This window comes from Sitophilus oryzae, unplaced genomic scaffold (assembly GCF_002938485.1).
Source record: "Sitophilus oryzae breed Bouriz unplaced genomic scaffold, Soryzae_2.0 scaffold_706_pilon_pilon, whole genome shotgun sequence".
NCBI classification, from domain to species: domain Eukaryota; kingdom Metazoa; phylum Arthropoda; class Insecta; order Coleoptera; family Curculionidae; genus Sitophilus; species Sitophilus oryzae.
In genome coordinates this window covers 459,852-487,557 of record NW_022147314.1, presented here as the reverse complement: position 1 = coordinate 487,557, position 27,706 = coordinate 459,852, and the positions used below count along the sequence as shown (strand labels likewise).

General features: G+C 30.9%; 1 protein-coding gene across 3 annotated transcripts in view; it reads left to right on the top strand.

Annotated features, from left to right (window-relative positions):
- LOC115888295 (calexcitin-1) overlaps window positions 1-27,706 on the top strand; it is a 233,935-nt gene that overhangs the window by 170,296 nt on the left and 35,933 nt on the right. For all 3 annotated transcript variants that reach the window (XM_030907974.1, XM_030907973.1, XM_030907972.1), the window contains exon 2: window positions 17,548-17,620. In XM_030907974.1, coding sequence (XP_030763834.1) covers window positions 17,563-17,620 — 58 coding nt within the window. In that variant the 5' untranslated portion in view covers window positions 17,548-17,562. The remainder of the gene's footprint in view (window positions 1-17,547; window positions 17,621-27,706) is intronic.

The following is a 27,706-nucleotide window of genomic DNA, read 5'->3' as shown; positions in this document are numbered from 1 at the left end:
TATATATGACATTTGCAACTGTTGTCTGTCATTTTAATAGGTCAAAATTGTACATCCTATCATTTTTTGGGTGTCATCGGTCGAAATTTTTTTGACTCGTTGGGCAGACTATAATACTAAGATAATAAAAAAACGTTTGGTAAATAAAACTAAAAAGAAATACAGAACAATTGCCAGCTATAAACTGTGTCCCGTATTTTATGCATTAATTTTCGTATTGCCGAGCCAAACGATGCTTACATCTAAATTTAAGCCCCGTTTACACCAAATAGTAAAGCTCAGATCTGCATTTAGAACACGTTTTTACGCTTTCGATTAAAGTGTTCTGCAGGGATGTTTCTATCCCTAATAATCTGATGACTCCAAAATAAAAATAAAACCGTTTCGTCATTATTCCCGGGGTTTTGTTGTTTTTTTAGTGCGTCGGCTGTTTCTTCGGTATTTCGACTTGGCGCGTCTGGATATAAAACCGAAAATGAGATTAATGCGTCTGTTGGATAACGATTCTCTTCGTTTTGTGTCTTTGTTTTATAGTTGTTACGTGATAAATGCCCTTCCTTTTTTTTGCGACTTTGTGACTATTACAGACGATCTTTATTAACCAAATCCAATCTTAAGAATGAATGATTTTAAGAAAGTGGTATTATTTATAACTAAAAAATAATAATAATGTCAAACCTTCCAGAAATACAACTGAAAGAAGAGTACAACAAATCTTCTTTAGTTCATTTGCAAGTGCTTATTTTCTTCCTACAACTTTTCAACGTTTTGGAAGGTAATCTCTAGTGCCTTGTCCAAAGAGATTATATCGAATACATATGACATTGGCAACTGTTGTCTGTCATTTTAATAGGTCAAAATTGTACATCCTGTCGTCAGTCGAAATCTTTTTTAACTCGTTGGACAGACTATAATACTAAGATAATAAAAAACGTTTGTTAAATAAAACTGAAATGGAATACAGAAAAATTGCCAGTTATAAACTTTGTCCCCGTATTTTATGCAGTAATTTTCGAATTATCGAGTCTAACGATTCTTACATCTGAATTTAAGCCACGTTTACACCAAGTAGTAAAACTCAGATCTGCATTTAGGACACGTTTTTACGCTTTCGATTAAAGTTTTCTGCCGGAATAGTTGTATCCCTATTAATCCGATGACTCCAAAATAAAAATAAAACCGTTTCGTCATTATTCTCGGGATTTTGTTGTTTTTTTAGTGCGTCGTCTGTTTCTCCGGTATTTCGACTTGGCGCGTCTGGATATAAAACTGAAAATGAGATTAATGCGTCTGTCGGATAACGATTCCCTTCGTTTTGTGTCTTATAGTTGTTACGTGATAAATGCTCTTCCTTTTTTTGCGGCCTTATGACTTCTATAGACGATCTTTATTAAATCTGGTGTGAATTTATGTTCTTTATGAGCATAAAGAGAGGTAGTCCAATCCTATGGATGGATGATAGATTTTAAGAGAATTGTATTATTTATAATTAAATAAATAATAATCAAGTCAAACCTTCCAGAAATGTAACTGAAAGAGGAGTGCTACAAAGTTCCTTTAGTGCATTTGCAGCTCCTTGTTTTTTTCCTACAAATTTTCAAAGTTTTGTAAGGTAATCTCTAATATCTGTCCAAAGCTTTGAATAAGAAGACTAAGGAAGGAGCATAATGGTATCCATGTATTCATGCATGGTGGGCGGAAAAGCCACCATAAAAGCTCTCTAGGGTGGGGATTCTTGACAGTTCTGTTTGACGATTCATTTGACACATTTGCATTTGATTTGAAATTTTGTGGATTTGTCAGTCTTTACGGAGCTTACTTTATGTTATTTATTATTTATTCTACTACTGATAGTTGTATAAAGGTAGTAAATCTAGATGGAAATTGTGGCAGAACTTAACTTAACAGTGACACTATCGCGATTTATCGAAAAGGACTCTAAAATAGTTGGTTGTGTAGCGTGCGGTAGATCTCGGCAAAAATCGAGTGAAATAATGGAACAACTTTTCGCTAGTAAGTGACTATATAATATACATACGTGTAGTAAACCGATCATTTATGAAATTCACTTAAATTAACTAAATTATATATTATTCTTGCATTTTAGCTTTTATTTATTACTTGTGAAAAATTAGATGTCAAAGAATTTAGATACGTTAATTTGACTTACCTGCTTCAGTAGCGTATCGGATGTTTGTGTTAATAAATACTTATTATAACTTATCTATTTTTATTAGAATTATATATTTTTATAACAATTTTAATAACTACCAACATTTATTCACAACGTAAAATAAAACAACAAATTATTGAGTCTACCCCACGTCTACCCTACATCATAGTTTTACATTTTTTAAATAAAATTAGAACGACACTGATAAACCGGAATTTAACTCGGCCATATTTGAGGCCCATCGCGGTGTACCTAAGATTTTTGATATGCTCCTTCCTTAGTCTTCTTATTCAAAGGTCCAAAGAGATTATATCGAATATATATGACATTGGCAGCTATTGTCTGTCATTTTAATAGGTCAAAATTGTACATCCTGTCATTTTTTTGGATGTCGTGAGTCGAAATCTTTTTGACTCGTTGGCCAGACTTTAATAGTAGAAAATTAATAACGTTAGGTAAACAAAACTAAAAAGATATACAGAAAAACTGCAAGCTCTAAACTGCGTCCCGTATTTCATGCAGTAATTTTCGAATTGTCGAGCCAAACGATGCTTACATCTGAATTTAAGCCACGTTTAAACCAAGTAGTAAAGTTGAGATCTGCATTTAGGACACGTTTTTACGCTTTCGATTAAAGTTTTCTGCCGGAATGGTTGTATCCCTATTAATCCGATGACTCCAAAATAAAAATAAAACCGTTTCGTCATTATTCTCGGGATTTTGTTGTTTTTTTAGTACGTCGGCTGTTTCTCCGGTATTTCGACTTGGCGCGTCTGGATATAAAACCGAAAATGAGATTAATGCGTCTGTCGGATAACGATTCCCTTCGTTTTGTGTCTTTGTTTTATAGTTATTACGTGATAAATGCTGTTACCTTTTTTTGCGGCCTTGTGACTTCTACAGACAATCTTTATTAAATCTGGTGTGGATTAATGTTCTTTAGGAGCAGTCCAATCCTAAAAATGAGTGGTTTTAAGAGAATGGTGTTATTTATAATTAAAAAATAATAATCATGTCAAACTTCCCAGAAATATAACTGAAAGAGGAGTACTACAAAGTTCCTTTAGTGCATTTGCAGCTCGTTCTTTTCTTCCTACAACTCTTCAAAGTTTTGTAAGGTAATCTCTAATGTCTGTCCAAAGAGATTATAACCCCTTAGTCTTCTTATTCAAAGGTCCAAAGAGATTATATCGAATATATATCACATTGGCTACTGTTGTCTGTCATTTTAATAGGTCAAAATTGTACATCCTGTCTTTTTTTTTGGGTGTCGTCAGTAGAAATCTCTTTTGACTCGTTGGGCAGACTTTAATACTAAGATAATAAATAACGTTTGGTAAATAAAACTAAAAAGAAATACAGAAAAATTGCCAGCTATAAACTGCGTCCCGTATTTCATGCAGTAATTTTCGAATTGTCGAGCCAAACGATGCTTACATCTGAATTTAAGCCACGTTCAAACTAAGTAGTAAAGCTCAGATCTGCATTTATTTTTTTAATTTTTTATAGTTGTTACGTGATAAATGCTCTTACGATCTTTATTAAGTCTGGTGGGGATTTATGTTGTTTAAAATAGTTTTATTTATAAAAAGAAGTATAACTAAAAGAGGAGTACTATAAAGTTTCTTGAGTCCTATTTGCAACTGCTTGTTCTCTTCCTACAAATCTTCCTCTTATCTTGTGATATACTTTAAAATAATTGATATCATTGAGTGTATATGAAATAGTGATATCATTGAGTATAATATCATGAAGTGAGTTTATAATTTTATTCGAACATGTAAAACAATATACAAGGAACATCTCATGATTTAACCTACTCTGAACTTTATCGTTATCAAATTTAAAATTTTTAAAAATGTCTGTGAGAAATAAAAATTACGTGCTAATTTTTTTCAAAATTTTACTGTAGATAAGTAAAAAATAAATATAAATATCTCCAAAAAAATCCTTTATGGGTATTTCGTCACTGCACTGCAAGAAAATCTACAAAATAAAATAGTTATTTTTTGTAAACACTTCTGGGCGTTAAACCTAAACGGCACTGCTTGTCAGAAGTTATGTTTACAGTTATACAAATTTGACTAATAAAGAAAAAAATGCTTAACGTTTCGGAAAGTTTATCTCTTTCCGTCGCCGGAAGCAAAAAACTACAAAGAATAAAGAAAAAGACTATTTAGAATATTTATATTCAACTATTCGAGAACACTTTACTCTTTTAAATCAGATACGTCTACAAGAAACTGTTTCTTGTTCGAATGAATCCGCCACATAGGTATAGACATTTTTTAAATATAAATATATTAAATGTAACAAGGCTACAGGCTATAAATAAATCAGCTACTTTAGAAAAAATCACATCAGTCTATAAATTAATTTTTAAAGTTTTCTAGTATTGCATAAAACTACTAATGCATATATCGTACAAAATGTAACACATCCCATAATTCAGCAATATGGATTCTATAGATGAATGTAAATGATCACTTCGATAATAGCAATAACTTTATATTTGCGAAATTTTATTAGAATAAACAACCTTTGAATTATTAGGAAAAGCTTTTAGGGTTCTTGTCAACTAAAGCTACTATGTTAGGATTTGGATGCAAAACTATCATTATATTAAATACAGAGTCACAATATGAAATATAACAACGGGAGTAGTGATAAATATTATATTAAGAAAACTTAATATTTTATCTTATTTCTTAGGTGTATTTTTATACATTGTAATATTTCTTTCGTTTTTAATATAAATTGTATATTTCAGAGCTAACTGTTACTATTTGGTTTACTATCTAAGGTTAGTCATAAAATTTAGTCATAAAAGCCTCTAATCTAATGGCTAGACTCGTAAAATTTCGAGTAGACTAAATTACTTTTGACAATAAAATGCAATTATAAACGGATTAAAGCCAAGAAAATGACTCTGAGCAACGTCGGTCAGAAAACGAAACACTACTTCAGGATCATTATTAAGAAAATAAAACCTTTAGTTAGGAAATTGAATTCTCTACAAAATCGATCTCTTCACTTTATTATGTATCTCCTTTAGTTTTAGAGTTATAGCAATAAAAGATCTAGTCAAGGTGACTTGTCCTGACCTTCTCATCATGTATTAGGCCCTATTTTGTTTCTGGTGTTTATCAACGACATTGCAAATCTAGACATTAGCGGTAAAATCTGCCTCTTTGCGGACGATACTAGTTTCACTTGGAGCGGCCCAGATGTTACGGCACTATATCCAGTGACTTACGCGCCATTAAATCTTGGTGCGATTCTAATCTTCTATGCCTCAACCTATCAAAAACTAATGTTTTGTCATATAAAAGTACTATACAACCTTTTGTCCTTAATAACACCGATATAGACGTCGTGAACTCTGTAAAATTCTTATAAGACTTGTTGTAGACAACTCGTTAAAAAGGGACTAGCACATCAAAGCTTTATCAAAGAAACTAAGCGCTGCCTGTTTTGCGCTACGATCAGTTTCTAAAGAACTTGACTTATCAACCTCTAGAATAGTTTATTATGCCCTTTTTGAGTCGCATCTTCGTTATGCCCTTCCATTCTGGGGTACTTGCTGCGCGACAAAATTTGATCGTATTTTCAAACTTCAGCAGTTCGACATTTATTGGAACTGAACAGTAGAATTCACTGCCAGAATTTCTTTAAAAATTTCAAAATACTGACTCTTCCTTCTTTATTCATTTTTGAATCCGTTTGCTTAATCCGCAAGCACATATCTGCTCACCTTACTAGGAATCCACTTAGAAATGCGGAGCACGATCTTTATCTGCCAACCCCGAGCTCAGAACTAGTTAAAGGTTCAATACTGTACAATGCCAAAAAATGTACAACTTAACAAGTATAGCTAGAGACGTGCGCAGTGGACAGCACACAAATTTGCTTTAATCAGATTTGTCGTAGCGTAACTGCATCTCTCTCCCGCCGAATGCGTTCTCTCTCTATCGTGTGCGCGACCGGTGCTATCCCCAAGTCTCTTCCTTTTTTTTGTTAGAGAACCAAGTCTCTTCCTATATTTGTCAAACTGTACAATCATCTGCCTTTGGAATCAATTCGCTTTCATTCTTTCCCGCATTTCGCAAAGCTCTGAAATCATACTTATTAGAGAGAGCCCTATATGCAGTAACAATTTTGAATTTCAAAATTTTGAGCATCTCATACACTGGTTAAAAAGCTAGTATTTAATATTTTATAATAACTTTCAAATGATTATAACCACTTACAATTTTCCAATTGTAAAATTTTATTGATACGTTTTTTTGCAATATGTTCTGCAATGTCCATGTATGTTCTATTTGTAATTTTAATGACGTAATTTTTTTTTAATTATATGATGCTTGGTTAGATCTTTTATTATTTGTATTTTTTGTGCTTTTGTTTTTTTAATGCTTTGTGTACAATAAAGCCTTATTTATTATTATTATTTATTATGTGTGTAGATCTAGAGCGTGTTTGGATCTAGAGAGATTTTTGAAACATATGTCGTGTCGTTACTTAAATACGCACGTGTCGCTTCCTCTCCTCATTTAACTACCTGACTTGTGAATCTGGCGGGGCTTTCGTGATTGTAAATGACAGCCAAACATGTATTTTCTATGAAATTATAGTATTATTTATATATACTCCAGGGTTGTCGCAACTAACGTCGCATCCCCACGCCTAACCGCCACCTGTTACGATCAAGAACATCTTCCTCTTCCAAGTTACGGTCCTCCATTGCCCTTCTGATGGCCTCATTCCAAGATCTTCTAGGCCGTCCTCTTTTCCCTTTTCCAGGAGGTGACCAGCTGTAGATACGGTAGGGCCATCTTTGGTGTTCCATGCGTAGCAAGTGTCCAAACCACTTAAGGCCCCTCTGTTCGACTCTATCCACTATTGTCTGTGTGGCATCCATTTTGGCTCTGATATAGTATTATTAGATAGCTCTGATGTAGTATTATTTATCGTGTGACAAATTTTCAAATCCGGAAAAATAAAAGCAAAAATGTTGTAATTTTTGCAATTTTCAGGTTACTGCCAGACTCATTTCCCAATTTCGTAAATCAGCCAGACTTACCTTTCATTATAGTTTATGATGGTATCAAATAACACGTTAAATTTCAAGCAGGGGAAAATTATAGTTACAGATTTCAAAAGTTTGTCAAATTTTTGCATCCGCAAGATTTTAGCCAGGCTGACTTTTCTCCACTTAGAATGTGCCAGACTGTTACGTCCATTAAAAAAAATGGTTTACTTTAATAAATGTCAAATATATATGACTGGGAAAATAAGTGGATAACCCATCCAAAAAATTTTGCCAGACTCACAAATTTTTATTTAATATCACCATCCGAACAAACTGTTTCATATTTTCACTGATTAAGAAAATAAGTAGAAATATAGACATTGCCACCTGGACTATTATAATATACATCAATTAATATAAGTACTTTAAAAGTTTGCAATCGAAGAGACACCATATTAATTTAATAACGTATGAGTACATAAAACCCAGCCAGCTCGCATATTGAGCTAATGACAGAACAAAGGGAGATACGAGTGTTTTAATGTATCATACTTCTTTAATGTAGTAGAAAGAAGTTGGAGAAGACGTAAAAGACTTTAAGGTTGATTTTTAATAGCCCATAGTTGTCTATAACAACCGTTTTATCAGTTCAGATGTTTCTTGTGATGTTTTAATATATCAATAAAATAGTTTAATTGTTTCTTTTTTCTTTAACCATTAAATAATATTAATGTATTTTTTTCTTTCTTGGGTATGAGGTTATATATAGGTTATAATAAATTTAAAGATGGATTTTTGTTTTATTTATGCGACGTTTCGCTCCAACATAGTGGGCTTTTCAGGCACTTTATTCTAAAAACTTGAAGTCTAAAGTATTTTAAAAACTTGAAACTGCCAGCACTGTATAAATGAGTGTGATAACACACACTCATTTATACAGTCACCAACACACTCATTTAACCTATGCCTTTACATTTAATCCTAGTCAACAAACCTAGTAAGTTGTGATTCCGAAGCAGGCCTTCTTGACATAAGATTTGCTTCGTTTAATCTTCCTCTTACAGTCCATTCACTCACATAGACGTTCCTTAGAGAGAATTCATTATAAATTTAAAAATCTGGCAAACGGCCGGTTTCTTAGAGATAAACTTTCAATAAATCGATCGTCTCAATTCGAAGTTCTCATACAAAGGTTCCTGGACGTCTAGCATATGAGCTTGTCTCGAGGAAGGCTGTACTGTACTTCGTGCACACCTAAATCTTTTAGTGACATAATTTTGATCTTTATCATTTTGAATTAAAGCAACTATAGCGGATAAAAGTTCTAAACTTAAAACTGTTTCTGCTAGAGCGACTGCCACACAGTCAACAGATAACAATAATATGATTTTTCAATAACATTGACATTACATAAATCATAAACACTATTTTATAGGTCTGTTGACTGGGACCAAAAGCAAAGGCATGATTTTAATGTAAAAATTACGAAAAAATGTTAGTCTTAATGTCTTCTTCAAAAGCTATCTCCAAAAAAAGGCTGTTGGGCTTGTAAGAGAGTAAGTATTGTGAAGAAAAGATGCACTTAGATGATAAATGTTTAAAAAATTTTAAAAAAATAATAAATTTAAAAATTTATTATTTTTTAACATATTCCACAGAGTGTTCCACACATTCACCAAAATTACATTTTGTGTTCCAAGTTTAAAGTTTTATGCTCAAAATAATGGTTTACAACTTAACAAGTATAGCTAGAAACGTGAGAAATATAACATAACACGCGACCGGTGCTATCCCCAAGTCTCTTCCTATATTTGTACAACTGTACCTATGCATTCGTCGCTCTCTAATGCTATTAGTACCACGGTCGTCAAGCCCAAAATCTTGCTTCGATATGTTGATGATACCTTTATAATCTGGAACGGAACCGAGAGACAGTTGTATTCCTTTCTTAATCATCTTAATTCACGAAAAGCTCAATCAGATTCACAAATGAGAAAGAGAAAAACTTCTGTCTACCGTTTCTGGATGTAGAAGCGATGGATCCGTTGGCACTGCTGTATATAGAAAACCCACACATACGGGACATTTAAATTTTCAGTCGAACCATTCTGAAGGAACCAAAAGAGATATAGTTAAAACACTGTCATAGAGCAATCACTATATCAAGAATCTCTGAATTCTGAACTAAGTAATATTAAAAACGATTTGCTTCAGAATGGTTACTCTGCAAAATCCTAGACTATATTATATTCAATTGCAAGTCCGACTAATTGTTACGCCAGCCTGAGAAGGATGCTCTCTCTCAAAGGAACATCGGAGAAGATCGGGCAAATAGCTAAGCAATATAAAATTAAGAAAGTCTGGTACTATTCTAAGAAGTTTCCTAACAAAAACAAAACCTGAATCACCAAAGCAAGAGAAAGAGTGCATCTACCAGGTACCTTGACAGTGCGGTGAGTCGTATATTGGAGAGACAAAACGTCCTCTCCATGTATCACTTGACGAACATAAAAAATATACGCAAAGAGGTGAAACAATGAAGTTGGGAATTGCAGATCATGGGTGGTCCAAGCACCAAAACATAAAATGGTCAGAAGCCCGGGTTGTCCACAAAATACCTCATTGGAAAAAGCGCAAATTTAAAAAGGCCGTATTCATTTCTAACAATAATAAAAATCTTTAGCAATCCAAGTATGGAAATTTCAACAATATGGCAACCACTCATAAAACGCTCCAATGCAGGTATTCTTAGTGGAAAACCGCATGTTTGACTGCATCCAACAAATTCACGGGTGATAGTATATACGGGCGGTAGTATACCGTGCTTTTCCATGTCTATCAATGTGCACAGTTTCTCGGTTTATTTCATACGTTTGGCAACGTGTTCACTGTTCCCTCTTTGTTCAGTACATTATAAACGCACTGTACTCTTCTTACATACGGAAATCTCGACCCAAGACTAACCTTTGCCAGCCCTTAGTATAAGCTCAGTATAGTTTAAGGATTTAATTAAGTTCACACTTGATAACGGTCAGTGATACTTCTGACCGAAACGTTGTATCAGCAAAATAAATAAAGATGTTGGAGGTCTGAAACTCTTTTAGTTTTAATACGGAATCATTGTCTACCACATTCAAAGTTATTTTGTATTCCCTCGTATAACTACAGATGGCACTATCATTTTTAATTCAGAAAGAGACACACTAAAAAGTCAAATAATTTAGCTATAAATTGCATAAGACCATCAAAATCGGTCACTAGAACACAATATATAAAACTTTAAAATACATCAGAATTTTAAGGTGCCCGTTTTTCATGGCGATTTACTACCTATTTTATATCTACTACCGTTTTATTTCCTAGTTAGAAAATTACGCGAACAGTTTTTATAATTTGAAAGCGAACCTCTCTCAAAGCTTAAACAAGCATGAAAGAAGTTGAAGTTCAGGAAGTTGCGAAGCGAAGAAAGTTACTACGAGAATACGTTAGCGCATAAAAGGGCTTTAATTTGGAGTTTATGGACGGTTTTTTGGAGCCGCTGGAATTAGGAAGTTATTCTTTTGAAGCAATTTAATTAAACCAGTTTAGGATATCAAAAGAATAAAAAATGTTCGTGTTTTTATAGGCTGTTTAAGAGTCTTGGTAGATTAATTTTAGTAGTTTGTTATATTTTATTAAAAAGGTCCATTTCTTTTATTAACAGATACGTCTATAAATAACAGTTGATGTTCTAATAAAATAACATTATACGTAAGTTGCCTTTTAAATTTTTACAAAAAGTGAAAAAGAGACGACCAAGTTCAAAACAAAGTGTTTTATTGCTTTTCGAAATATTCGCCCTTACGGTCTATGTATTTTTGCATAAGCTCAAACCAATTCTGGAAACATTTTTTCCACATGGTTTTGAAAGTCCTCAACAGCTTCTTGAGGTGATGAAAATCGCTGTCCGCGCATCTTTCGTTTGACTGTATGTCAAATCAAATTACCGTTATGAACCGCATGTTACAATTTCAAATTAAATGTCAAAATTTAACATGTGATATGTCATTCTATTCAAAATGCCATTTTGTATCTGATAAAGTCTGTCTGTTGACGAAGACCAAAAGAAAATTCATGATATTAAAGTAAAATATTAGAAAAAAATATAGTGTCTCCTTCAAAAGCGAATATCTCCAAAAAAAAATAAAGCTATTGAGATGAAAGAAAACTATCGAGAAACTTTGATGATAAAGTGATTATTAAATTCCTTGCATTGCGTGTTTCAAACATTCACTAAAATATCAACATATTGTTTTTCTTCGTATAATTGACAGATGGCAACTTTCATTTTTAATTTAGAAAGAAATACTAAAAAATCAACTAACTTAGCTATAAATTGCTTAAAAAATCATCAAAATCGATCCACTAGAACAGAATGTATAAATCTTTAAAATACATGAAAAATTTAAGCCGCCCGTTTTCCGTGCCGGTGAGTGTATTTTATATCTCTAAAACTAATTCGTACATCTGTAGAATGTCAGTTTATTTATTTAATTATAATTAAATTACTAAAAGCTTTACATAAAATTCAAGTATTAATACAATACTAACTCAAAATAATACTGGCAAAAATATATTTAAAGCCATCATTGCAACAACATACATACCTTATATATTGCCCTGAGTTGCCATCTATGCGATCAATGAACACCAAAATGAATTTTCCGCCTCAAATACGTCATTAACCTGCAATGAATAAGCTTAATTAGTAAAAACCAAAATACCATCAATACATACGAAAATTAGAAAATCCACAATTTAATTAAATTGAGTATTGATATGTTTTATTCAATTTAATTCGAAAAGTAGGTTATCATAGCCAAACCAATGTTAATGTGCGATGTTTCGGTAAATCGGATATATTTTATAACATTATAAATACAAGTAAAAATTACTATTCATTAAGAAAGTATAAGGTTAATTTAACTAGACATTATATTTACTGTATATGGTGATTCACGACAATGGTAAGTTAGACATTAATAGAGCACCGGTGATAGAATATTTTTTTAAATTTGGATTATTACATAAAGACACCTGCTCTATCTATCTAAAATACCGTATGATCGAATAAAAACGGCGTCAGCGATAGCTATGAAATGAAGATCGCTGTCATTTTATATGTAAATGTATATGGGAAATGTCATTGATGTTCATTTCATAGCCATCGCTGACGCCGTTTTTATTCGATTACAAACACTAATTTTTGATCAAGGAGTCATGGCAAAAAAAATATGATCGTCTAATGTTAATCGTGTCTTGTCCTGGCCGGTTAAAAGATGCCCAAATCGTATTTTTAATTATATCTCATTTTTTTTCAAATGGAACAAGGGTGGCTCATTAGCATATTTGGAAAAAGCATTTTTTTTACAAATAATGTGGTACCACACACATTATGAATCGCATGTTGCAATTTCAAATAAACCATATTCTAAAATGTCAAAAGTTGACATATGATAAATCATTCTATTCAGAGTGTCATTTTCTATCGAATAAAGTAACAAAATACCGAGGTTACGATTTAAAAATCAAAAGTTGTAGTCATTTCCGGTGAAACAGGAAGTGACCGAAAACAACTGAATACGCCAATCAATCGTAATTTATGTCATAGACTAATATACCAAATCTCGATTTTTTATCTGAAAAAATAAAAAAGTTATAGGGGTGAGCCACTTTTGAGACGCACCCGGTATATGAAATGGCATTCGCAGGTTTAACACTAGGTTGTTTATTTCCTGGTTCTAAACCTGCGAACGCCATTTCAAAAATATTTGTTTGATCTCCCTGTATGATGTCCAATGATGTCGTGTGATTTAAACAGATCGAATATAATAATATAATTAAATAATATAATATAATTTAATTTCTTTTTTTTTATTAATATTATATAATATAATTTCTCTACCTTTAAACTCAGCATAAGAACTAATTCTGAAAAGTAATGTGCAGGGTGTTAATAATATATTCTATTGTAGCATGCAAATTTAAATATCTTCAAATATCTCAAAAACCAAAGATTTGAAACATATTTAACCCTTATAATAAATACCTTTTTTTGTGCCCAATAATCCAAAAATGAAATAAAATACCGGGTGTTCCATAAGAAAAAATATAACTTTGGTATGGATCTTAGTTCTGAAACACACTGTACATTTCAAAATAATTTTAAATTGTGCACATTGTCTCCCCACATATATCCATAAAATATTTTGTTTCTACATCTTTCCGTTTTCGTATAATCAGCGAAGGCGAATGAGGTGCGCCACCCTGTATACAGTATTTGACTAGCAAACTGCCTAAACTAATATGAAAGTAAAAAAGTAATTTCAAAGTATTTTAGCTAGAAGTAACAACATTAAACAAACCACCCTAATTCGTTATATTACATTACTTGTTTTAAGCATACTTATAAAAACTTTTTATCAAAGAACATCAAAAATTTATGTTTACAAAAGCAAACTTTTTTCATTCAATATAATGAAAAATCCTTTTCAAATAATTTATTTCTCGAAAACTTCTCAAACAAGTGAATTAATTAAAAATAACTTTTTGTATACTTGTGCTTCATTTCACTTTGATAAGACTTTGAAAAGAGAAATAACCAACATAAACTTAATATTATAATAAAAAAAAGTAGTTGTTTAACACAATTTATTTTTTTCTTGTTTCTTTTTTGTACTAAATTGTTATTTTCGACATTTCATATATTTAAATACGGGCCATAATGTTGACTCTATATTATTTTTTAAGTGCTTTTTGGTTCAGTGAGTGGTCACATAGCTTTAGAATGCAAATTTATATACATAATGAATGTGTCATATAGCTGCATGCGTTGTAAAAAGCGCAGTAAAAGATATTACGGCATTTATAAAATATGCTTTATTTAAATAATATTCTTTCGCTTTTTTCAATTAAAACTGAAATTTAGTTATTTTATTTCAAATAACTAAATTTTAATATTAAATAGTGGTATAGTCTGTCCAACGACAAAAAACTTGACAGTGTCTGTTATTTTAATTTCAAAGTAGTTTATTTTATTTTAAAAAGAAAAGTTGATACAATTGGAACGCATAGTAGAAAATTAATATATGTAAAATTTGTGTGACAAGTGATTACTTCAAAATATTGTAAAAAAATCGTTATTTTATTAAAAATGAGACTATGGCATGTGTTAATACAAAACAAGAAGGGGTGTGTTTTAAACAAAACCACCACATACCAAAAAAATATAAAAAAAGATTTCTTGCTTTCAAACTCAAGCAACTTCCTGCATGTATTATTACATTTTTTATCAATGTAACTTAAAAATATATTTTTTAATATTGCAAAGGAATAAATAAAACGAAATATTTTGTTAATGTTAATGCTTACTGAATTTTACACCTTAAAAGTTGGTTAATTAACTTTAATCTTAATTTTTTTAAACCAGTACCTTGCCAGTACGACATTATCTCTCTACAATGCTAAAATGTATTATTTACCTATCGTGTGTTGTTATTTTACAGATACTCCAGTTTTTGGTACCATATACGAGATGGTATACAAACTTTATTTGTGGCTATAACAACATCTGGCCATAGTCTTTGGGAACTATCTTTAGCGGTCTCTAGGCACCGAATATTAACTGTAAACTATGGTCTAGGTCAACATTATTTTTCCCTCGAGTTTTTCTCTACTTAATTTAAAAAACACGAAACACACGTAATAACACAGTCCAAAATGCAAAATACTTATCATATTTTTTTTTAATTTGACACAAAATTATAACCTATAATTTGGCAAGAGTTTAACAACTCTATGGACAACTCTCAAAAATCTTAAGTCGAGTTCATACGCATCGGCGGCAGCGCGGCGTCCGTTTGTCGTTCATCGTTCCGTCGAATCACTAATATTGAAATATAATCTGTCATTTTTGAAATAAACCAATAAAACTGGTTAAAAACAACAAGAGACGACGCATGACGGATTTATATATAAACCTCGATATAAACCCATCCATAGTTAACTTAAAAAATATTAGAAACTTTGTTTAGTGAAATAAATGGATTGGTATGGACGTCATCTGCTTTTTTCCTGTCATCATCTGTCGAAATCTTACTCAAAAAAAAACACAGAGTATAACTTTGTAGAGAAGATATTCTGATTCAAAGAAGAGATTTTTTAGTGGTGTTTTTGTCAAAGTTTTGCTTCAACAAATTTTTATAATACAGGGTGAGTTTCCTACGATGTTCTCTATGGGTGTCTCGGAAACTACTGGAGATAGAGAGTTGATTAAATGGGGAAAGAATTGCAGTTATGTGGGGTCATAAATATGCGCTTTTTAGATTTTTGAAAAACTTCATGGCTTACTAGATATTTCGTAAAAAATAAATTTTGGCTATTTAAAAATTGTCCCTAATTGGATTATAATCTATTTTAGACAAACAGTTTTCAGATAAAAGTTGTAGAAAATCACATCCCTAATGAGTCTATGTTCTCCCTTTTTTTTAAAGCCTGTCATTTTTGACATATAACACAAACATGTTTTTTTTTTAAATGGAAACCATAGTTGGCCATGACTTTGTAAAAGGCGCCATTTTTTAAGCTATTCAGCGATATAAGCTATAATATGTTTTTTTCAAAAAATTACTGAGTTATAGCTAATTCTTATCATTATTAAACAATTTCGCTTAGTTAGCCATGGAAACAAGTTCAATCGTTGTTGCTCTCAGAAATGTATGTGAAACTGTCACATCGAAACTTTTTAAATTAAAATAAACAAAATGTGTAAATATGAATTTATTTTAGAAAATGTTCAAAAATCCGCCATTGTTTTGAGTACATAAATGCATCTTTTTAAAACTGAATTTCTAGCTATTCTCACAGAACGACCGATCGAATTAAACTTCTCCCGTACCATTCCGTACTTCGTCCGCATAATTATGATATAAATAATTTTTATCATTTCTTTGATTCTGGGGGAGTGTGTCATAATAAAAGTCATGTTGAAACCACTCTATTGATGCGCGAGTATCTAAATTTAACTTTTCTAACATGTCTTGAAAACCATTGTCTAAAAAACGTTCACCGGTCAACGTATCCTCGAACATGTATGGCCAAGAAAAGTTGAATCAAAAATCCTACTAAAAATACATATTTGCAATTTTTGTTTATTTTAATTTACAAAGTTTGAATGTGACAGTTACACATTTCTGAGAGCAACGATGATTGAACTACTTGTTTCCATGGCTAACTAAACGAAATTGTTTAATAATGATAAGAATTGGCTATAACTCAGTAATTTTTATTATATTTTATTATAGCTTATATAACTGAAAAGCTTAAAAATGGCATTTTTTATAAAGTCAGGGCCAACTATGGTTTCTATTTAAAAAAAACACATGTTTGTGTCATATCTCAAAAATGTCAAGCTTTAGAAAAAATCAGAGAACACAGACTCATTAGGGATGTGATTATCTACAACTTCTATCTGAAAACGTTTTGTCTAAAATAGATTATAATAGAATTAGGGACAATTTTTAAAATAGCCAAAATTTACTTTTCTCGAAATATCTAGTAAGACATGAACTTTTTCAAAAATCTGAAAGGCGCATATTTATGACCCCACAAAACTGCAATTCTTTCCCTATTTAACCAACTCTCTGTCTCCAGTAGTTTCCGAGATACCCATAGAGAACATCGTAGGAACCTCACCCTGTATAATAAGCATTAATTTTAGTGGTCTGCGTTAATTTAGTGTGAATTACTTACTTTTTATATAACTAAAACTATTGGAAAAGAAAATGGTAATCATACCTAATTAAATTATGAAAATAAATGTAAAAAATGCTTCATATAGATGCAATAAAATTACCGTATTTTTATAAAAATTAGTTTTTTTGTACAAATATGAAGTAAATTTGTTCTGTATATTGATCGTGCCTCTTACTGTTATTATTAGCCTGTGATTTATTATCGTATGAAAAAGGAAATTAATGAAATTATTGATTTATTTATGTTATAAGCGAGTAGTGAATATATTTGGAATTTTTATTTTCCTCCTTTTTCGGGAATTTCCTAGATTTTATATTTCAGAACAATTTGACAAACATAATTTTCATATAATATGTAGCTTACTATCTAAAACTGATACAACATGTACTAAATTGCTTTACATAAGAATAAATTTAGTTCGAAAATTAGTTTTATATAAATAATAGTGCATACTAAATATAAACAATTATTATTGCTAGTTCCATGCCCGTTCAGCTACGAAATATCCAAAATAAGTTTTGTTATTGAATGTTTTCTGTTTTCTTTGCAGAATCGTTTAGCCAGTATGCCTATCTCAGAATTCAGAAAGAAGAAACTCTTGTACATCTTCAATGTATTTTTTGGTAAGTAACTTATATAGTATATTGACTTTTATTTTATTTTTTTTATCCTGTACTGTGCTAAAATTAATGTTAATTTTTATACATTTAACTTACCTATTAAAACTTAATACAGAAAATAGATTTCTTTGTAAAATAAAAATATGTTGAAAGAAAAAGTGGCAATCATACCTAATTAAATTATAAAAAAGTATACTTGAGTCATTACATATTGTAAAAGGGTAATTTCATTTTTTCTTTCGTCTGCCATTACAAGAGCTAATGTAACATAAAGATTTTTGATCCTGCGTTCTAGTCAAAGTTATTTCGATTTACAAATTTTATTATTACTTTTTGATGCCATATTGAAAGTTGTACATTTTTTTCTTAGCTATCAGTATATACTTGTGCATTCAAATTGAAAAAAACTAGTAACTAAGGACAGTTACCATTTAAAAATGAAAACTTTACGAAACCAAATAAATATAATTTGTTCAATACATTCAGACTGCTTAAAGTATTCCTAAAATAGTAAATTGTAGTATTTTCAATTTACATTTCTGTTTCCTATAGTTTATGAAGAGAACAAAATTGTTTATTGCTGAACATTTTGGTATAAAAAAACAAATGTTTTGTTTTTTAATACTTCGTTTTTAGGGTTCCGTACCCAAAGGGTAAAAACGGAAACCCTATTACTAAGACTTCGCTGTCCATCCGTCCGTCTGTCACAAAGGTCTATCTTATGAACCGTTATAGCTAGACAGTTGAAATTTTTACAGATAATGCATCTATGTTGCCGCTATAAGAACAAATACTAAAAACAGAATTAAATAAATATTTATAAATAAGAAAGCACTTTCACTAAACATTATCTTTTAAGTAAGAATTTTACATAGAATCTTTCAAGTCCTCGGTGGCCGCGTGGTTTAAAGCGTTAGGACTTTACGCTGCTATGACGTTGGAGCCGTAGTAAGGCAGGTTCGAATCCTAGTCAAGGCGACTTTTTTTTAATCGTTTTTTTTACATATATATTTTTACATATTTATTATTGATTAATACAATTTTTAGTAATGCGTTTCTCCATTTTTTTTAAATTACTTATACGCGCATTCAAAATTTCAGCTAAATCGGAAAAAACGTTTATAATAATATAGTGTCTAATGTTGTATAGATAATGAATGGTACGGAACCCTTCGTGCGCGAGTCCGACTCGCACTTGACCAATTTTTAATATCCTTATCAAGCAAATACAATCTTAAATGCTAGTAAATAGTTAAATCGATAGGGTATCCCTAAAGTCAAAAGAAAATGAAAAGTTAGATGTGTTTTTCATTATCCAATTCAGTTAGAAATAACTAACAATAAATAATTGCACTACTCACACAATAATTAACAATAAATATCTAATAATAAAATAGTTATAAATAATAATCTCTTAAAATATAGCCGTAAAAATAATTATCTCTTCTTTTTTTAGAAATTTAGACTCTTAACAATATCCAGTTTTTTTTTAAATCCATTATCATTTGTTAAGAAGTACCAATCGGCAGTTAATATTTTGCAAGACCATTTAATTGGACTTAAAAGGAACAAAAAATATTAATGATAATAATATATTTTTAATGTTGATCATAAATAGCTTTTCAGTATTCGAGAAGTAAATCTTAATCTATTATATATATAGAGCAATATATTTTATCTACGATAAAATATATTGCTCTACAAGTTCGACTTGAGTACCGTGGAAACTAGGACAATGAAAACATAACCGTAAAAAGCGTGGAGATGCAATCGTTCCATTAAATTTTTTGAGCTCTTGTTGAAATAAAAAAGTGCGGAGCAAAAATAAAACAAAATGAGAGATAATAAAGGTAAATGTAAACGATTCTTTTCTATCTGATGTGTCCTTATTTGTCTGTCTGTCGTTTTTTTTTCTTCTCTAATTTAGTCTAACGATATACACATATTTGAAAAAAAAACTATTACATATTTTCAAAAATTAGTTAAAAATTAGAGAAAAATAGTGTGTGCACTATGTGCGCATATTTGCAAAAGTAATATATAATGCTGTTTTAATATAAATGTTATTTTCAATTTATTTCTGTAATCTGTACAGGGTGTCCCATTTTAGTTGAAATCATACGGTATCTCAGTTATTAGTAAAGATAGGAGGATGCGGTTTGCAGAAACCTGTCCCACTTTTTTGTCAAACGAAAGATGCTGTAAACAAAATTTTCATAGCCCTCTTTGTTTCGGAGCTACAGGGTCTTTTCGAAAATTTTGCAATTTGGGACAGCCCCAGTATCTCCGTTATTGTGGATGATATCGAGAAGATGAAAATTGATTCTTGTAGAACTTTTTACGTACAATACAGTGGCGTAGTCTATTTTTTTACGGAAAAAATATTTTTGAAAATATGGACTATAGTTATGTTTTTTCAAATGGAACACCCTGTATATTTATAAATCATATGATCCGTCTTTCTATGAGCTTCTCAAAAATATATATTACTCTATATTTATTTTCACTATTTACTTCAATATTTAAAATATATCATTTTTTTATTAGTAGGCCGTGATAAATAACATAAAAATCAAAATTGTATTTACTAAAATAGTCATACACACATTTGAAATTGTATTTGCCATTGATATATTTTACTTCTGAACTGTTACCACTGAATCTCTGAATATACTATCTTTCTTTCTTTATAACGGGATGGGTTTGCATATATCTAAAAGCTTGCATTATTAAAGCATTTTCCAGGTGTTCGACATTGTTGTAGTTGCCACGAAATATTTCATATTTTAAAAATCTCCTAAATCAGAAATCGAGAACGGACAAATCCAGGAATCAGGGAAGCCATCATAATATGGGTCCGTTGCATTGGTTCCAATTCATTGATTTGAGAAATAATAATTTAACAAAATTCTAATATTTTCAAAGTTGTTAGGGAAAGCCCCATCTTGCTGAAAGTATATTTCACGTAAATGAGCTAAAACATATCTAAAAATTTCGGTACGATAACTTCCAAGAATTACAAATAGCGGTAGAGAGTTAAGTTTTCCTAATATTTATAGAAACAATTTATTAGTGGCCCCTAAAATAAAACAAGAGATAGACAGCAGTATATTGTTAATAATTCTTTATTTTCTTTTATTATCAATCATGGCCAAATGCATGGCCTACTAATAAATATGATTTTTTAATAAAAACTTCTAAATATTGCAGTAAATAGTGAAAATAAATATAGAGTGATATATATTTTTGAGAAGCTTATGGCAAGCCAAATCATATAATTTATAAATATAGAGGGTATTCCATTTAAGAAAATATAACTTTAGTTCATATATTCGAAAATATTATTTTTGTAGAATAACAGACTACGCCACTGTATTCTCCGTAAAAAGTTCTACAATAAACCTTTCGATACCGATATACCAACCGATACCTTTCGCAATAACAGAGATACGGGGATGTCCCAAATTGCAAAATTTTCAAAAATACCCTGTAGCTCAGAAACGAAGAGGGCAGTGAAAATTTTGTGTGGGACAGGTTTGTGCAAACCGCATCTTTCTATCTTCACTAATAGATACCGTGTGATTTCAACTAAAATGGGACACCCTGTACAGGGTGGCTCGAATTCGACGCTCATCATTGGGATTTCGGAAACCGTAAGAGATACGGGATCGGTTAAATGGAGGTAAAGTTACGCAATTTGATGCTCAATAAAATGCCGTATTGCATTTTTATTTTTATTTATTTATTTTTTTGCATAAAATATTCTGGTGATGGAATTTTCTGTACAAAAAGTCGCGTCGGCAAATATCAAAGTGAATATATATAGTGTTTTAAGAGTGATGAAAGAATTTAATTAATATTAGTATTTTAATAAAGCACGCTTTTAGATGTTTCAAAAAACTTTTAATAAGAGTAACTTTAACTCAACATATATGTTTCGGCTTGTTAGGCCTTTTTCAAGAGTTTTTTAAGAACTAATCGTCTAACTACACTGTAACTATATATATATTTACTATGGGGGTGGGTTCAGAGAGTTTACAATAGGGGTAATAAAAAATGTAGAGAGAATTTAGAAATCCTTGTTGGTCGTTAACATTATTTTCGTTTTTAACAGATTTTAGTATTTCTAACTGTTCAATGTAATTTAAGCGTCTACCTTTTGTTTCTCTGTGTAGTAACTTAATTGAGTTTTCATTAATTTTGTGATTATTTACTATACAATGAGTTGCAAGACCAGAACTTTGCTGGAGATTATTAATAGACTTTACATGTTCTTTAATCCTTATATCTAAATTTCTACCTGTTTGGCCTATGTACACGGCATCACAATCATTGCAATCCACTCTATATACACCCGACTTATTTTTGACATTAGTTTTGTCTTTATTATTTAATAAAATTTGACCTAAATTTCTTTTATTTACGTTAATAATTTTACATCCTATTTTATTGAGATTATTTAATATTTTGTTAGTTAAATTAGGAATGTAGTTTAAAAGTCGATAATTGTTATTGTCTTTAGAATTAGCGGAATAAAAATTTTTCATTAATATTTTCTTTTGTTTTTCTTTAGCATATTATCAATAAGGGAACACTTATATCCATTGTTGATGGCGATTTGTTTAATAATATTTAACTCTTTTTTAAAATTCTCTGGGCTCAATGAAAACATTACTAATCTATGAATTAAACTATGAAAGGGTGACATTTTGATTTGCCAGGATTGGTGTGATTGACTATGTATTACAATGTCTGTGGTAGTGGGTTTTCTGTAAATATCAAATTGTAATCTATTAGACTGTTTTATAATTGTAACATCAAGAAAATTGATGGTATTAATACCTTTTTCAATTGTAAATTGTATTCTCGGGTTAATTGAATTTAATAATGTTAAAAAACTGTTTAAATTTCTCTCGGTGCCTGACCAAATACAAAAAATGTCATCTACATATCTTGAATTTAATTAAATTGAAAAAAAATCAGGTCCGTATTTAGAAAAATTAAGTTGATAATGGTCGCCAGAAGCCGAAACGTCAGAGTCAATATTTAATCACACAGAGTTATAGAGCAGAAAAAGTGGCCATGAAAATATGTTTTTCATTTTAAGTTATCTTAACAAATAAAGCCAGGAAACAATAGAAAACAATACTGAAAATTCCGGTTTTTTTTCGAATACATTCGGAAGTATTCGGAATTTTTCAAAATGCAATACGGCATTTTATTGAGCATCAAATTGGGCAACTTTGCCTACATTTAACCGATCCTGTATCTCTTACGGTTTCCGAAATCCCAATGATGAGCGTCGAATTCGAGCCACCAGGGCCGCCGCTACCATGTGTGCAAAGTGTGCGGTGCACACGGACGGCCAGGTATAGGGGCGGCCAAAACAGGCATCACTGATTTTTTTTTCTTAAATACAAACAGTAAAAAAAATAATCATTCTATTTTCCCTACTAACATTCTTATTAAATATTTTATGACCACATAATCATTTTTGATCACAAGCAGAGAAAAAGACTCTGACAAATCGAACAAGTCGGACAAAAAATTTAGGATCTTCAACTTCAAAAAAAGTTCTTTGTGAAGGAGATAAAGAAAATTCTATTTCAGAGCAAATTACTTCAGTTGCAGCTAGTGACATAAATAATGAAAGGTCAAATGACCATATGCAACACGCTGAAACCATAATCAACACAGTTAATCTGGCGATTACGGCTTGCAGTGTAGAAAGTTCCAGCCTATCCAAATGAAGTTCAATTTATTATTGAAAATTTTCCTAAGCGAATTAAAAACACTTTAACTTTCCCATAACTTTAACTTTAACTTTTCCATTGAAAAATGATACCAAAAGGGATATGAACACCAGAACGTTAGCAAATTCACTAAAAAATAAAATTTTTGAGTTTAAATTTATATGCTCGATTGTAATATGGCACGATATTTTAAGTAAAATTAATGTTAGCAAAATAAAACACCAAATCACCACAATATACCAAAACACTTTTACTTTTACACTAGACGCGCTGGTTTTACTTTAACACGGTTAGCGAAACGCGCGTCCAGTGTAAAAGTAAGTGTTTTGGTGTATTGTGGTGATTTAGTGTTTTATTATGCTGTGTAACACCAAAGGTTTCAACCCCCAATTGTAAAATTAATGATTTAGCAAAATTCTTCAGTCATCAAAACTTGACATAAAATCGTCATTAGATGCACTCAATAATTTAAAAATTATTTCACAACCACACGTTGTGATGAACATTTTCAATTTTTTTAAACGAATCGAGGGAGATAGCTACAAATGAAATTCGAGAAGCATTCCCCAGCTTACCTACCCAGCGGATTAGAAGAAGAAAAGGCATTTTGAGTATGAAGGAACTGATGAACCCATATTGTCACCTGCATTGTCATTTAAAGTAAATTTTTACTTTAAAATTGTGGATACTGCCATAATGGTAATTGAAAAACGGTTCCAATTACTACAATAACACAGATATTTTCAATGTAGTAGAATAACCATAATTAAAAACGATGACGAAACTAAAATCAATTGTAAGAAAATCCATCAAGCCTTTAGAGACACAAACAGCTCGGAGAGTGATATATTCTAACACAGAAAAATATTCTAGTGATATACTACTAGTACATGTACGGAAATAATCCTTATTCAACATTTCCAAATTTAACCCTAATTATACCTTATATTCCTAACACTACCGGTTGCTGTAGGACCTGTAGGTACGGGTGCTATCGCTCACCCGTATCGTACTCTCAAAACTTAAAATTATTAAAAACTATTTATTATCTTCGATGACGCAAGGAAGACTTTCTGCTTTAGCTTTGTGATCTATAGAACATGAGGTATGTGCGACATTAAATATTAAAGATATCGTCAAAAAATTTTTGGAAACGAAAGCCAGTAAAGTCCGATTTTAATAACTTTTTATGTTGTTTAATTATCAGTGTTTTATTTTACTGGACATATATTTTTTTTTAAAATTGGAGACTAGACTTGACTCTGAGGGATTATAACTTTAATTATTTGGGTAAGTACTTATTTACGAGTTTTAATGATACCATACATGTCTCAAGTAATATAGACATAATATTATATAAAGGTAGGTATGTCAAAAAAATCTATGCAATTTTTATGCATTTTATTTAATTATAAGGGGGCGGCAAATATTGAGTTGCACACGGGCGGCTAACACCTTAGCGGCGGCCTTGCGAGCCACCCTGTACATTTCCTGTTTCTTCAATAGCCTGCAAATTTTGTGGAATACCATCCAAAATACACACTTCTATGCAAATTCCTAATAATGTTAACGCTTAAATTTATTTAAAAAGAGGAAAAATTTTGAACTAAACCAACAACTCCAACAATTCCTATTTATAATAGTTTACAGTAATTTTGTTAAATTATACGAATATTCTCGTTAATTATTGGATTGCAATAAATATGACGATGTCCTCCAATGAAAATGCGAGTTACTTACTCTAAATTCTAATTCTGAGCTGGCAAATGAACTAGATGCTTTACCTAGACCGTTATTCAGAAGCTACAAACCTATCGATGAAAATATGCATGAAAATTTACTTCTACTATTTTCTGAAAAATATTTATGGATAAATAAATCAGTAAATAATAACTATTCAGAACACGCAGCCAAACTAAATTAATCAAGTAATCTTTAATTGAGCTGCTATAACAAATATATACTTAAAGGAAATAGGAACATACCAATATAAAACAACCCCACATATGAAAAGCAATAGATTATCTAAGAGGGGAAAAAGAAATATATTATTTACGTGGCAAGAAAATAAAAATGTGAAAATATGAAAAAATAGGATATGAATTCCATTAGATATCGCGTTATATTCTTTTATTACAAGTGAAATGAAGATACAAATTTATACTATTTTCGGATTCAGTTTGTAACATTATTATATTACAAATATATTTTGTAATATATGTCTAAGGTCTAGCAGAGCTTAGAATATCAGATTGTATTTAAACTTAGTGTCTTGTTAGCCAGTCTGTCAAATTTTGTCATCTTCGTCTCAGTCAATCGTAATCTTGTTACCATTAAGAGATACCTTCACAAATACTTGATAACATTTCTATGCGATCCAATAGTTACTTTGAATCTTCGTAAGATTAAAATTTGCGGGACGTTTTTTCAAATTTATTATTAGATTCCTTTTACAGATATATACTGGGTGCGTCTCAAAAGTGGCTCACCCCTATAACTTTTTTTATTTTTTTTTCAAATAAAAAAACGAGATTTGGTATGTTAGTATATGACATAAATTAGGATTAATTGAGGTATTCAATTGTTTTTGGTTAAAGGCTCATTTACATTTGTCACTTTGGTTGTACAACTTGGATGAATCATCCAAAGTGATAAGTATAAATTGCCTTTCATCACTGTTTCATCCAAAGTGTACACTAAAATTGAACGATGAAACAAGTTGACGGTCTTCCTACTTTTGTTGAAAGAAGCGTTCAACGAACCGTAGATTCATCCAGATTGAACGGCAAGTGAAAAATGTAAGCAGCCGACGCCGACCCGTGCGGCCAACCTCGATATAGAAAACACTGGGAGAGGTGGCAGCCTGCGGAAGAGTGAACTGCTGCGAACTGGACGAAAATATGTAAACAAGGATGTTCAAATTGAATGAATTCAATCTGAGTGATTCATTTTGCTTGTACATCCAAAGTGACACAGTGTAAACTCTGCTTTACTTTCTGTTTCACCGGAAGTTACTACAAATTTTGATTTTTCATTGACACCCGTAAAGTATTTTATTACTTTACTCGATAGAAAATAAGACTCTAAATAATATGACATATCATATGTCAACTTTTGACATTTTCGCATATGGTATATTTGAAATTGTAACATTCGGTTTATAACGACAATTTGACACGAAATACCAAGTTTGTTTACCAAGTTTGTGGTACCAAATTATTCGTAAAAAAATGCTTTTTACAAATATGCTAATGAGCCACCCTTGTTCCATTTGAAAAGATTGAGATATGACTAAAAATACGATTTGGGCATCTTTTAACCAGCCAGGACAAGACACGAAAAACACTAGACGATCAAATCTATTTTTCCAAGGCCCCTTGATTAAAAACTAATATTTTTAACACTGCCATGGCCATGGCACTCTAAATTGAAATTGAAAATACGATTTGTTTAAACGAAAATGTCAAAAGTTGACATATGATATGTCATTCTATACGGAGTAAAAATATACCGAGCGTGCCATTTAAAAATCCAATGTTGTAGTAATTTCCGGTAAAACAGGAAGTGACCAAAAATACAATTGAATACGTCAATCAATCTCATTCAATCTCGTTTTTTTTTAACTAAAAAATACAAAGTTATAGGGGTGAGCCACAATAGAAGAGACATATTTTTTCTTTGGCGTTTTTCAAATCCAAAAGTCCAAAATAACCAAGTTATTTTACTTTGAAAATTAAAAAAAATATATTTTTTGCTTAAATTCTGAGGACGATCGGATTTTTTCTGCGTTTTTGTTCTTCTAAATTTAATCTACTACCTATGTTGCCACACAAGATAATGTTTTTAACGAAAAATTAAAAAAATACTTTTTTTTGGAAAAATACAATTTCCAAAAAAATTTCGCCAAAGAAACCTCATAGGCGTGGGGCGTGGGGTCGAAATATACTACCCATAAAAATATTAGCACTTATTTAAGACCCTGTATATTCCGTAAAACCTAGAATAACTTTGTGTAGAATAATAACTAGGTTGTCTAAAATTTCATAAAAAAAACTCATACACGTATTTTCGTGGTTAAAATATACTACCCCTAAAATATTTGCACCCATTTGAGACTCACCCTGTATAGAAATTATAAAATAAATAATTAAGTGGAATAATAGGTATTTAAAAAATATAGAATGAGGTTTAGGAAAGACAATACGCTCAGAAACAAAAAGACAATATTCGATGTGATAGTAAAACACTAGGTTGCACCAAAAAAATAAATTTATCAAAAAAATTATTGCAAAGTTTGAGCTTTAATATTAATATTAAGAGGTGTCTCATCGTTATT